Source organism: Thermobia domestica, chromosome 3, assembly GCF_964235325.1.
Source record: "Thermobia domestica chromosome 3, izTheDome1.hap1.1, whole genome shotgun sequence".
Lineage (NCBI taxonomy): Eukaryota > Metazoa > Arthropoda > Insecta > Zygentoma > Lepismatidae > Thermobia > Thermobia domestica.
In genome coordinates, this window is record NC_137456.1 from 90,363,114 (window position 1) to 90,375,752 (window position 12,639).

Consider the following 12,639-nt stretch of genomic DNA (forward strand, 5'->3'; position numbering starts at 1 on the left):
CCAAACTATTACAGTCCAATTGGAATACAGTGTTTGGTACTGTACAGAGAATTATGTTCTCTACGTCAAAGGAAACAGAATTAGCTCATTCCGAAGCTACTGACAAAAGAACATGTAAGGTATACACATTTCTTCCCTCGTAATATAATTCCCACTTAGACTCCTAACCTTTGTCTTGTTCTCATATAGCATATAACAGATTTCCTGAAAACTTGAATGATAAATTATCCACAGTTTACTGTTGTTGTTTGTTGAAGTTTATCGTCCTTTTTCAGCACCAGGACTATATGAGTCATAGACCCACAGTTCCGCGTTCAAATTTTAGTGCTTTCCCACTGGCATTGATAGTTTGTTTAATACTGGCGAAATCAAATCTGTGGCTCCCTTCGGTGTTAGTTCTGGTGTGTACTTTATATATAATAATACGTTTGCCTTGGACACACATTCTTTTGAAAATGAAATGAAATTTCTTGTTTAAGGTCCTACGTTATGCGTGTAGGATAAAGGAGACAGATGATTAATGAAAGTGAAAAATAAAAGAATTGATAGAATGAAAATATGAGAAAAAAAACGGGAGAACCGTGGAAAAACCCACAAATACACCGATGTCGACCACAGACTCTCATGGCCTGGGATCGAACCAGGGACCCTCGCACCAGAGTGAGCCTCTTCTACTGAGGTACTGTTTCTCCCAAATATTCTCCTGCCACAGTAACAACGGTGTGGGAAGTCGATGTGCAGACTACCTAATTAATCATGCACCATCTGGAAAGCTAGAGTCTAAATGAAATTTACTAGTTATTTATTTATTTTTGTTTCCAAATTGTATTCAAGAATTTAGGGAACTCTCTTAAAAATTGTTTGAAATTCCAAGATTTTAAACATATTTCGAAATGGAATAATGCCTCATAGTGTAACTGAAATACCTAATAAGAATGTCTGAACTTGTTAAATTTCACTTATTCCGTATATTTGTAAATATATATATAAGCACCGTAGTTAGAAATAATGATAATAGTATTTTGCCATTTCAGAGCAGAATTAGAAAACGCACCATTAGTTACTAAAACAACCAAACAGTTGGAAGAATCAAAGCGAAAATTGTGGCAGTTGAACAGATACAAATGTACTGTGATCCGTATTCAGTTTCCAGATAGGATCGTTCTACAAGGTATATTCAGGCCATTAGAAAAGGTTGAAGATGTCATGAATTTTGTGAGAAGATACTTGGAATGTCCAGATTTGGATTTCCATTTATGTAAGTTTCTTAGATGCACTACGTTAATCTGGCTAATAACATTAGTCTTCATGGATTGTCACATGTGTAATAGTTTTTGTAATGTTACTTGAGTTCGTAGATTCTGAAAGTGCGTCGGTTTACTTTTTATTACGCAAGATTTCTTTATAGTTTAATATTTTGTAGTTTTTTTATACCTTTTACAGAATTCTCTGGTATACCATTGGCTTCAAACCATTAATGGAAAAAAATAATGAAAAATTTAACGGATTGAGATTTAAAATTAAGGCAAAGAAAAAATTTCAGAAAAAGGAAAGTTTAAAATTAAAAAAAAAAAATCTTCAAGTTTTACGTCCCACGATTATGCCGTGTAAGCTAAAGAAAACGGTGATGATGAGAAATGAAATGGTGGAATGAAGGGTGGGAGGAAGCGGGAAAACCCCGAGAAAATTCACGCACATGGTGTTTGTCTCGCGCAAAACATACTTAGCACAAACTGGGATCGAGCGAGGGATCCCGCTCTACCACTGAGCCACTACGGCACCATGGCTAAAATTGGCAGTTTTCGCTATTATGCTATGACATTTGTGTTGAGCTATGAAAGTTAATGTGTTATTTAATATGTAAAATTATGAGCATGGGGAAAATTAATAAAAATAAAATAAAAGTATTATAAAACCGAGAAAAAGAATCAATGGAATTAGGTATTTTTAAATATAGATCTTTGTGTATCTGTTAGTTTTACGAAAGAGACAATTTTTAAATTACACATATATATGCGCCAATAGCCTTAAAAAATATAAGGGTAGTATCAGGATTGTTTGTAACAGTAATCTTCAGTAAAGGTGATTTCATTGTTACGACGTCTGTTAGTCCATAACCCAGACATCCAAGGTAAGTTGAGACTGTTTTGGAAAAAGAGGTCTATATTAATCCACTTCTATAGTAGAGCCGCCCGTAAAATATGTGAAATAACCCCCCCCCCCAAAAAAAAAAAAAGTTCTTGCAGAATATTCATTTCATGTGTTTTTTGAGGAAAGAATAATGATAATTTTTCGATAGTACGATTTTTTTAAACAATTATCAGTTGAAAATTAACTAATTAGAAATGTAATTAATTAAACTAAAAGAATCGTAGCATCCCCTTCTGCCCATCTCCTACCATGTCGCTAATATCACAAAATTCTTTTGAGCCTAATATTGATAATCATATCAAATATCATTTTATTTTCTTCAGTAGTTATTGCGTGATGAAGCGATCATAAACTCACATTTGCTTATATATATTGCTTGATAACATTAACGTATCTGCTAAGATAATTTGTAGTTCAGGCTATGCTACACATAAAAATTTATAATAATCTATATATCTTACAATTTTGTATGTGTAGCATAGCCTTACGTACAAATTATTTTAATAGATACGTTCCAAAATAAATTACTTAAATAAAAAAATAATAAAAAAAAACTTTTATGGCGGCAGCTTGTGATGAATTTTCAGTATAGGTGGTGGTCATTGATAAATCTGTTTGTAATTCCAACAAGGCAAATATCAAAACCGAACAAGGCGAACGGCTCATCTACTCCATTATAACACAGACCAGGATGTTGCAGATACCAATACAAACTTAGTAGACTTCGGTTATAATTATTAGGCGATAATTAATAATTTGATTAGTTGGAACCTAGATTTTGGCTCATTCCTTTTTATCAATGGTAGCTTAGGTGTAGCGAGTAATCAAGGCCACATACATTTCAGAAAACTAAAAGAGGGAAAGAATATTAGTGATAATTCTTCCGTAATCAACCCAATATTTATTCCTTCCAACAACAAATCAGTATTTTGATAATTTCCATTCGTTTATTTCTAGTCAGATCATTTTCTTTAAAAAGATCAAAAAACAGTAAAATTTATTTAGTATCTACAGAGTTACAACAATGTTGAAATTCTATTATTTGTTATATACAGTTCTTACTCCACCGAAGACTATTCTTGGTAGTACATCGCTATTGGTTGATGTTGATTGTGTCCCAACAGCAGTTGTTCATTTTGGAGTGAGTGATGACACCGATGTAACCAGTTTCTTACGGAAAGATGTACTCTCCCAACTGTCGTCCCCTAGTTCGGCGTCGGCTATGGCAAAGAAAATAAGGTAAGTATCTTTTTGGTATTTTGAGTTGAGAACATATGCGTTAGGACGTTAGCTGACTTATTTACTTTGGAATCAAGTTTGAATCTATTCGAATTTTAATCACTTTACGCATACTCATTTTATTATTTAAATTAGTGTTTGTACAGCGGGGGACACTTCTAAATGGTACACCTTAGCCGTAAATCTCCATATGGCTGTACCATTTAGAAGTGTCCCCCGCTGTACATTACTGGAGCTTCATCAAATAGTGGGAACCTTTTACATTTAAACTTTTTTTTTATTATTTTTTACGATTATTTATTGTAAACAAGAAAAAAGAAAAAGAAATAGCTAGCCTCAGAATTGTATACTTACTACTCTTAACCCGTTTTCAGGCTGATTAGGTTCACCTATTTAAGCAGAAATCTAGCATTTACTACTGCAGAGTTTGTGTACGCCTGGAAATTCAGGGACAATGACAGAGAGTCAGTGAAGAGGAAGCTAGGGAGAATGAGGGGCATTTACCAACTTCGTCTTTTAATGAATTGATGTGTAGAACTAGAATTTCGTTAAAGTGAAATAGCATCTAAGTTAGTACTAATAAAGTAACCAATAAATTGTTACTGGCGCAGACTGTAAAGATATTAGCTTCACTGCCAGACAGCTTATAGTTGAAGTTGATGTGGTAAAGAAGGAAAAAGCGGATGAAAGAAATAGCTTTTGTGGAATGTGTAAAGTTTCTTGTATGATTATGAAGCTGACAGATAAATGCTCCTGTAAGATCATTGCGTAGACCTTCATTAGAACTAATAATTAGACAAACGTCGAAGTTATGTCAAAGTAATTATTATGTGATAGCTTACCTGATGCGTCCTACTGTTAGTAATATTTTCATTGCTGTTTCAGTGGCAACTACCGTCTGTATCTAATCAGTGAATCTTCATGCTTAAGATACTATGTCTCTATATTTTGACATATGCCCATCCATTGTAAGGTTTTAGATGCTATTCTTGTAGAAAATCCTGTTGAATATGTAATGTTAGTAATAATATAGCACAGTTGAAAAACTAAATATTGAAATATGTGTATTGAAATATGTACAAGTTTCTATTTACATGTTTTACTTTCTGAAACTAAGGTGGACAAACACCATGTGCGTGGGTTTTCTCGAGGTTCTCGTGTTTCCTCCCACTTTCTTTATTCCACCATTTCATTTATTTCTCATCATCACTGTCTCGTTTAGACTAGCCGGCATAACAATGGGACGTAAAACTTAGACTTTTTTAAAACAAGAACTAACACGTCGCCATGTCTTATGTACTGGTTGTCGAAGTTCTAGATCATATACTTCAGTAATAATTAGATGGCAAAGTCCTATATACAAATTATCGTTGACGAACAAGCAGTATTTTGAGAGAGAGAGGAGAGAACGTTAGAAGGACGCTTAAAAAAAGTGACTGTAGAAAAATCTGTAGAAGTAAGAAGGGGTGGAGGAATTGAGAGTAAAAAGGATCTAAAATGACGAATAAAATGCATACTGTAAAAATGGAGGCACCAAAAGTAGCGATATCTATGGACGATCTCCATTTTTACATCAGGGGACTGCGTTGGCTCAGTTGTAGAACATTCACCTGCGGTGTGTGGGGTCTCTGGATCTATCTCAGCTCACGCCAAGTGGGTTTTTTAGTGGACACATACCGTGTACGCAGATTTTTTTCTTAAGCTATGCCATCTATTTGTATATGTGTCATCTTTGAATTTTTAATCTGAGCCTATTACACAAGAATACTGTGCAATGTCTGGTCGAGGCAAAGGCGGAAAAATCAAGAGAAACAGGAAGTCCTGCTCCAGCAGGACTGGTCTTCAGTTCCGAGTAGGCAGATTCCATCGTCTTTTGCGAAAGGGTAACTATGCTGAACGAGTTGGCGCTGGCGCTCCCGTGTATTTGGCTGCAGTCATGGAATACCTGGCAGCTGAAGCTCTTGAGTTGGTAGGCAACACTGCTCGTTACAACAAGAAGACTAGGATTATTCCACGTCATTTGCAATTAACTATCCTTAATGACGAGGAATTGAACAAGTTGTTGTCTGGAGTGACAATCGTTCAGGATGGTGTTTTACCCAACATTCAAGCCGTACTTCTGCCCAAGAAAACTGAGAAGGCATAAATGTAAGACCTATATTTCATACAAATCTATATATGTCTTTGTACCTAGGTACATGTCTCTCTCTCTCTCTCTCTCTCTTTCTTTCTAATATATATATAATTTTCATTAAACGCTAATGATATAGAATTTCTACAGATTTCTCAGAGGCGACTTTCTGAAAACCGTGTGCCCCTTGTGTTTTCTCCTCTCCTCTCTCTTGAAACCCTTTTTAGACATTGATTTAACTACGTGTTTCTCCTGAAAACATTTCAAGTGGCTTACAACCACCTACGATCAAATCCTTTTCATTCGCTCGTTATATTCCAGTGACTTGAAGAAGCAGGTGTTTCTATTTAGCACCTTCTGTTACGTGTTCTAAACATCATTAAAAACCTTTATTTTCACAATTTTTTAAAAGAAGTTTCTGAATTTTCAGGAAGCAGAATACATCGAATAAAACGGAGAGTCTTGAATTGGATCTTGAAGTTCGAGATGGAAACAGTGTAGGAAGAAGTATGAATCAACTTCCACCAGATTATCCTTCACGCCCTGCCCGGAGAGAAGTTAACAATAAAAGTCCAAAATGGCTAAAGCTATCGAAATAAATTTACCATTTTTTGTTTCAAAATTTTGCTCAGAATTGTATATTTTGTGTAAAATATTGTTGTGTGTTATTTTCAAATGATCTGAAGGCAACTGTATAATATGAAATGATTTATATCGTGAATAATGGCATAAAATGAACTCAGTAATGTTTTCCTTCTACGGAATAAATAAATTTATTATCTTTCTACTTTTCTGTCCTTGAGTTTACAATTCCTGTTAACTTGGTTGAACATTATAACTGTTAACTTGGTTAATACATTAGGGATAATAAGATACATATAAGCGATTACGTTTTCGAAACAGTTTTAAGTTAGTATAATACAGATTACATTCTTTACATCTTGCGATAATATGAATAGATTCAATCTCAGCAATACTTATAAAGTATTAATATATATTTAGTTGCTTCTTATCTATATTTCTAGAAAAAAAAATATTACACAGTGTTTTCGTTACAGATTATCAATCTATTTTAGAAAGCATTATCATAACATCGGATATACAAAAAAAAAAAAAAAAAAAAAAAAAAAAAAAAGAAGGAAAACAAAAGTACAGTTTTGGAAGAGGACAAAAACTCAAATATTCTCATAGCTTACATAATAATCACACTTCCAGGAATTGGGAAATTTATAAATTCTTCTGGTGCATAGCTTTTCTACATGTTGAACTTAAGAAGTTATTTCTGAAAAAAAAAAAGGTTCAGAAATTTTACAACAAAACATCTGGTTGCAGAAACATTGAGTATTTGATCAGGTTGAAGGAAGTATCTATTACAATCAATAAAAACATTTTCACATTACAGTGTAAGATTATGCTACTCAGGTAGTGAAATGTAGTATCAAGAAAAGAATACCACTTTGTAATTCAACTGTCTCTAACCTTTGTGTTCAGACTGCTTACTCTTTTTTTCTTATCCGTCCCAATTGCACGAGTTTTCGTTGCATTTTTCTGGTTTTTACTACGTTCTTTGGGGTGAATAACAACTGTTGAAACATAAAGATTTGTTTTAGCATTTAAATCCTTTTCTTTGTTATCATTTGCACCTGGACTTGGCATATCCAATAATTTCCAAACTTCATTTATATCGCTTGTTTGAACATCTTCTGATACAATGTTGGAGCACTTCTCATTTGATGAAACGGTATCTGGATTATTTAAGGTGACTGCTGAATTTTCTAAGGTGTTTGGTGCTTGAATTGATACAGATTGCTTTCCAGAGTCATCATGAGATTGTAGATTTGATCCTTTTATCTCAGCAGAGGAAGTCACTCGATTGTTAGCAATGCTCAAAAGATTTGTATTTGATTCTTTCATTTTCTCTATTTCTTTCTGTATGTTTACCAACTGTTTCTGAAGACCATCTGTATCTATTATCTTCTCTGATATTGTCTTGGTAGTTTTTTCAAGTTTCTCTACCAGAGCCAATAAATGAATATCAGTTACACTGAGTGTAGGATTTTGTTCCTCTTTGCTTTTGGCCAAAAGTTTAGCCATCATATTTTCTTTCAAAGTCTTAACAATACTTTCAAGTTGTTGTATTCGATTTTCAGATCCAGCGTAAGCTCGCATCTGGTTTTGTGAAGTTTCCAAAGTATTGACTTTTATTCTAATTTCATTCAGAATCATTTCAAGTTGGCCAGTTTCCACTTTCAAGTTGTCAAAGCCTTCTTTCAAGTCTGTGCATTGTTTACATGATTGGAATACAGAATCAGACAAAGGTACAACATATCCATCCTGAGTATCAAGGGTGCTTAAATCAGTTTGTGCATATTGTTCTATTTGTTCTCGAGTAGAAGTACACATTTCTTCTGCACTTTTTCTCATTTCTCTAATGACATTCTTAAGCGTAGCGTTTTGACTTGACAAAACAGAATTTTCTTCTTTTATGTGGGTATTGTTTTCTTCTAAAATGTGGTTACATTCCTTAAGAGTGTTATTTTCTTCTGTAGCTTTGCGCAACATCTGTTGACAGGTTTCTAGTTCTTTCTGCAGCTTCTGATAAGCGTGATTTATAACTTGGAATTTATTTTGCTGCAATTCTGTCTTTGTTTTTAGAAATGTATTGCATCTTTTCAAACGATTAATCAATCGAAAAACACCCTTTTCGTTTACAAGTTCGTCATATATGATCTTCGTATGGTGCGGTATCTTATGATCAGCGCTGTAAGCAAAAAATTACTATTACTACTGGACTTACAAGTTTGATAGGTTCTTCATATCCAAATACTTATTTCTTAAATTAATTATAATCTAAGTGTTGAATGAAACGTAGCAAATAGAAAACCTTCAATCAAATTGTGCATTATATTTAAATTAAATATATATATATTTGGTAGTCATCCCATAAAGCATAATAAACTACGTGCTTTATGGGATGATTACCAACACACAATGAAGTTGGAAAGCAAGACACCATTATTATTTTGGAATGCAAAGCCAGTTGTGACTCTTGAGTGAAAGCCAAATTAATGAAAAGAAAGGTTTATGTTGCATTGAAGTAGGTGGAAGATTATAAGAAGAAAGCAGATTTTGAAGTAATGACGATTTTAGGACGAAAGAAAGTATTTCAGTTCCGTATTCTATATCGAAAGGTGTGAATTATAGAAAATTTAAATGATTTAAAATATTTTCAAACTTCACTATGCAATTCAATTTCAGATATTGATAGAAAGTAATGTGAATTCTACAATAGTTCTAGGTTTAAGACACTGTAGATGTGATATGTAAGAGGATAAATAGGAAAAGAACTCATCACTTTGCAGCGAAAGGAAAGTTTTCTGTTCAGATTATATTCAATTGGGCCTTCAGTCCTTTTCCATCGTGGATAACTTCTCAAACGTGTAAAATCAACTTTTGGTCATATAATCAGAAATTGTTTTTAAAATTTACAGGAGTTCCCGAAATAGAAGTTCAACCTCACTCCTCATAGGAAGAACACAGAGAACTTAAAATGCTAATATATTGATTTGTTTTCATTTTATACATTATACCATTTACAGTATATGGTGCCAATAAGATTATTTGATTACGAAACTAACCAATGATAAAATCGAAGAAAGTAAACTACAGAATTTTGTCAACTTTGATATAAAATTATATTAATTTTGCAATAAAAAATTCTTTAGTTAGTGCATTTGGTTGATTGGTCAGAAGATAATTAACATCAGTAAAAACAATACTCACCAAGTTGAAATAGTTCCCTTAGTATTTCAAACATTGCTGACAACTCTGTGACAATGTAAATCCCGTCCTCGAAGAACTGTTGTAGCTGTTAACGTCAAGAGTGCAGCCTCTGCATGATATGTATCTCGGACGTTTTAAAACTACCTGTCAGACATAAACTGGTCTGATGATATGAGTGGCAGTTTAGGACAAATTTAATAAATATGGAAAATTATGAAAAGTTACGCGAAATAAGTACAGTATATATGTTCGTCAGTGTTGATTATTTGCACAAACATATTGGTTCATTCTTGCAATGCGGCACAATAAGAATGCGAATACATTGTTTCATCTGAGGACAACATGAACTCAAAACAAAACCACTATTTGATGATGAAGAAATAACGTTAGGGAGTGCCTTGCACGATTAACACATTTGATGATTGTCATTTCAGATCCAATTCTCATTCCTATCTATAAACTGATGCGAAATCCCTTTCAGATTTTTCTTCAGCACGACATAACTGGAGACCACTATATGTTTAGTAATGTAAGACCATCTATTTCTGCATATCTAACTTTTTCAGTTTGTTGTTGTCAATTGTCAGCAGGGTAGTTGATTTTCAACGAAGTTTGCGCTAATCAGAAACGAATATCGCTTTCATTAACCATGTTTGATTCAAACGTCACCTGAATTCGTTATTGTACAATACGAGCAAAATGACCTAATTTAAACTCACAGAAATAGAAAACTCATTGTTAGTTCTATGATGATCTGATTCTTATTTTAACTTCATTTTACGAAATAAAATACCCCTCAACATCGAATGATCAATGCACGATATCATTTACGTGCTTACCAACGGTAATGTAATTTACTGGCCGATTTCTTTGGCCCTTCAACTGGTCTTAATTAATATGTCGAAAACTGATACTTAAATACACCAACTCAATATCATGGAAATTAATACTAAATAATGAATTAAAATTTGTAGAATAAGCAGATGTGGGTATTGTGGAGGTAATGTTTTATAATTTTGAAATTCACTTAAAGAAAAGAAAGAAAGAAAAAAAAAACACGAAGAAAGCAATATTGTTAAGGATAAAGCAGAACTTGTAAATATTATTGTGCGGAAAGTTGATATATGTTATTGGAAGTGGTAACTTGAATACCGTTATCAGTTTCATTTCAGTAGGGAATAAATATTCCAGGTTTTGACCGAAGATAGTTGCTGTTTTGTCGATACTCATGTTTTCAAGTTAAACAAACTCGCTATGTTGTGTTAATTGAAGAGTGATTTGAGATTCTTCTGTTTTGATTGTGAGAACAATTTATATATTTTGTGGAGACCAGTAGCGTACATAGAATTTCATTAAGGGGAGTTAAAGCACCCAACCTCGTATCGTTTCTAGACACTCACGATTTTTGTATACATGGCAGATGTTCATTTTACCATAATATCTTGAGGGGGAATTAAAACCCGGAAACCTCTCTCTTGTGTACGCCACTGGTGAGGATTCTCTATAAGTAAATGTGTGGAAATGTATGTTTTGGAATGGTTAATGTAATTGCTCCGTTAAACATACTCGAAGTAGCATCCATACATATGTGAGTGTGTAGAGAGCATCTTAATCCCAATAACTGTTTAATTAAGAGGATTAGTCAAAGTTATCACATCCGATTAAAACTCTTAGAATTATCATAGTAACGTATAAAATATCCAAAATTTACACATGGTATTGATTTTCCGAAGGCTATTACGCCTCTGTGTCATACAAATACACCATTCACTGAGAGTTAAGGCTGCAGAGTCTTAACTTCGCTACATAAAGGAAATCATCAATAAATAAAGAAATAAACTACCCTGTTCATTATAGTCACAAGCTAATTGACTGTTGGGCGGTGAAGTTGGCGAGTACAGATTCTGTGTAATTTGTGATGTGATAGGATAAACAGTGACTGCTTGTTTCGTAAAGACTTGTGCAAAGTTACTGAGTGCCTATCATAGATATGGCACAAACCTAACATCTGAGTGAATGTGTTATTGGTTAATTGGAATAAAAGCGAACCGTGATCAGCGTTGCAAATGAATTGGAAATTGACCACAGCATAGTATGAAGATCATGATACCAGACAATCGGAAATGCCACGATATGTACCGGAGCAGATAGAAGACAGATGCGATCAATTTGTCCCTCTTGAGACAAAAGGGCGTATCTCATTTTCTGAACTTTCTCAGGAGACAAGTTTAATCCTTTACTCATTATTTGTTCTATCGCCTTCTGTTAAAATTTAGTTTGATCTTGTAAGTTATATACCTCAAATGAAGAAGATCAAACTAAATTTTAACAGAAGACAATGGTTTAAACTTGTCTCCTGAAAAATTTAAGAAAATGAGATACGCCCCTTTGTCTCGAGAGGGATGAATTGCATGCCAGTGCTAGGACAAGGTAATCGTGCCAAACTGTCATAAGACGACTGAATGACGTAGGATTTATGCATGTAAATTTATGAAATACATTCCGTTAAGGATGTGGTCACAAACTGGCTCGGCAACAACGGTATCGAGACCACATTACCTAGTAGAATGAGGAATGGGATGGGTGTGGACATTAATACATTTGACATGAAGCTTTTACTCGGCACGTCCAAGAAAGCAATCTGAAAAGGAACAGGAAATTTAGTGGTATCATGCTCTGTGCTGGCGTAATTATCAATATACATAGCGAGTTACAGCTATTGCAACGATGATCTGTGACAAGTGTAAGATAGCATGATGATATCATCCTTCGAAATGTTCACTTGTTTCTGAAGCAGAGGGCCCGAATTTCACTTTTATAGATGAGAAAGCTCATCACATAGGACGACGACTGTGATCAGTCTTGAAAATGACATTCATCGCGGTCCACTCCAGATTTCAAGCTCATAGAACATACTTAGAATGCTCCAGGAAAACATGTTGCTGAGAGAAAACCTCCACCACAAACTCTTCCTGAACTCCGAAGAGTCCTCAAGAAGAAGTGGCAAGCACTGCTCCAAAACGTGCTTGCATCACCTAAATTTCGCCCGTAGATGAGGCGTCATATTCACAGTGGTCTTTAGCAGTACTGGATGGTCAATAATAAACTGTGTTTCATAATGTATTTTATTTTTATGACTAAATAATACTAATTAAACCTCCATTACAGGAGTAAGACATCAATATTTTCTTCGTAGTTTTGTGTACATGCTCGCATATACAGAGTGGGCCATAAGTCACTTGACAAAAAATGCATTTGAAATGAATTATTTATTAGCTACGAAGCTACAAAATTATTACAAGTAGTATCATAATATTAAGTTAAGGTACCTAAAT

At 34.0% G+C, this 12,639-nt stretch overlaps 3 protein-coding genes across 5 annotated transcripts in view; 2 read left to right on the forward strand and 1 right to left on the reverse strand.

Moving 5' to 3' along the window:
• Window positions 1-6,308, forward strand: part of LOC145680605 (tether containing UBX domain for GLUT4) — a 39,145-nt gene extending 32,837 nt beyond the window's left edge. For all 3 annotated transcript variants that reach the window (XM_081751283.1, XM_081751285.1, XM_081751284.1), the window contains exons 7-9: window positions 1,035-1,258; window positions 3,207-3,390; window positions 5,952-6,308. In XM_081751283.1, the coding sequence (XP_081607409.1) occupies window positions 1,035-1,258; window positions 3,207-3,390; window positions 5,952-6,120 (577 nt within the window). In that variant the 3' untranslated portion in view covers window positions 6,121-6,308. The remainder of the gene's footprint in view (window positions 1-1,034; window positions 1,259-3,206; window positions 3,391-5,951) is intronic.
• On the forward strand, window positions 3,597-5,932 carry LOC145680606 (histone H2A-like). The gene has a single exon (XM_081751286.1). It carries the CDS (start codon window positions 5,165-5,167, stop codon window positions 5,534-5,536), a length of 372 nt encoding a protein of 123 aa, XP_081607412.1. The 5' UTR covers window positions 3,597-5,164; the 3' UTR covers window positions 5,537-5,932.
• Window positions 6,309-6,441: 133 nt separating the features above from the next.
• Window positions 6,442-12,639, reverse strand: part of LOC145681866 (uncharacterized) — a 46,642-nt gene continuing 40,444 nt past the window's right edge. The window contains exon 5 of the mRNA XM_081753472.1: window positions 6,442-8,282. Coding sequence (XP_081609598.1) covers window positions 6,986-8,282 — 1,297 coding nt within the window. The 3' untranslated portion in view covers window positions 6,442-6,985. The remainder of the gene's footprint in view (window positions 8,283-12,639) is intronic.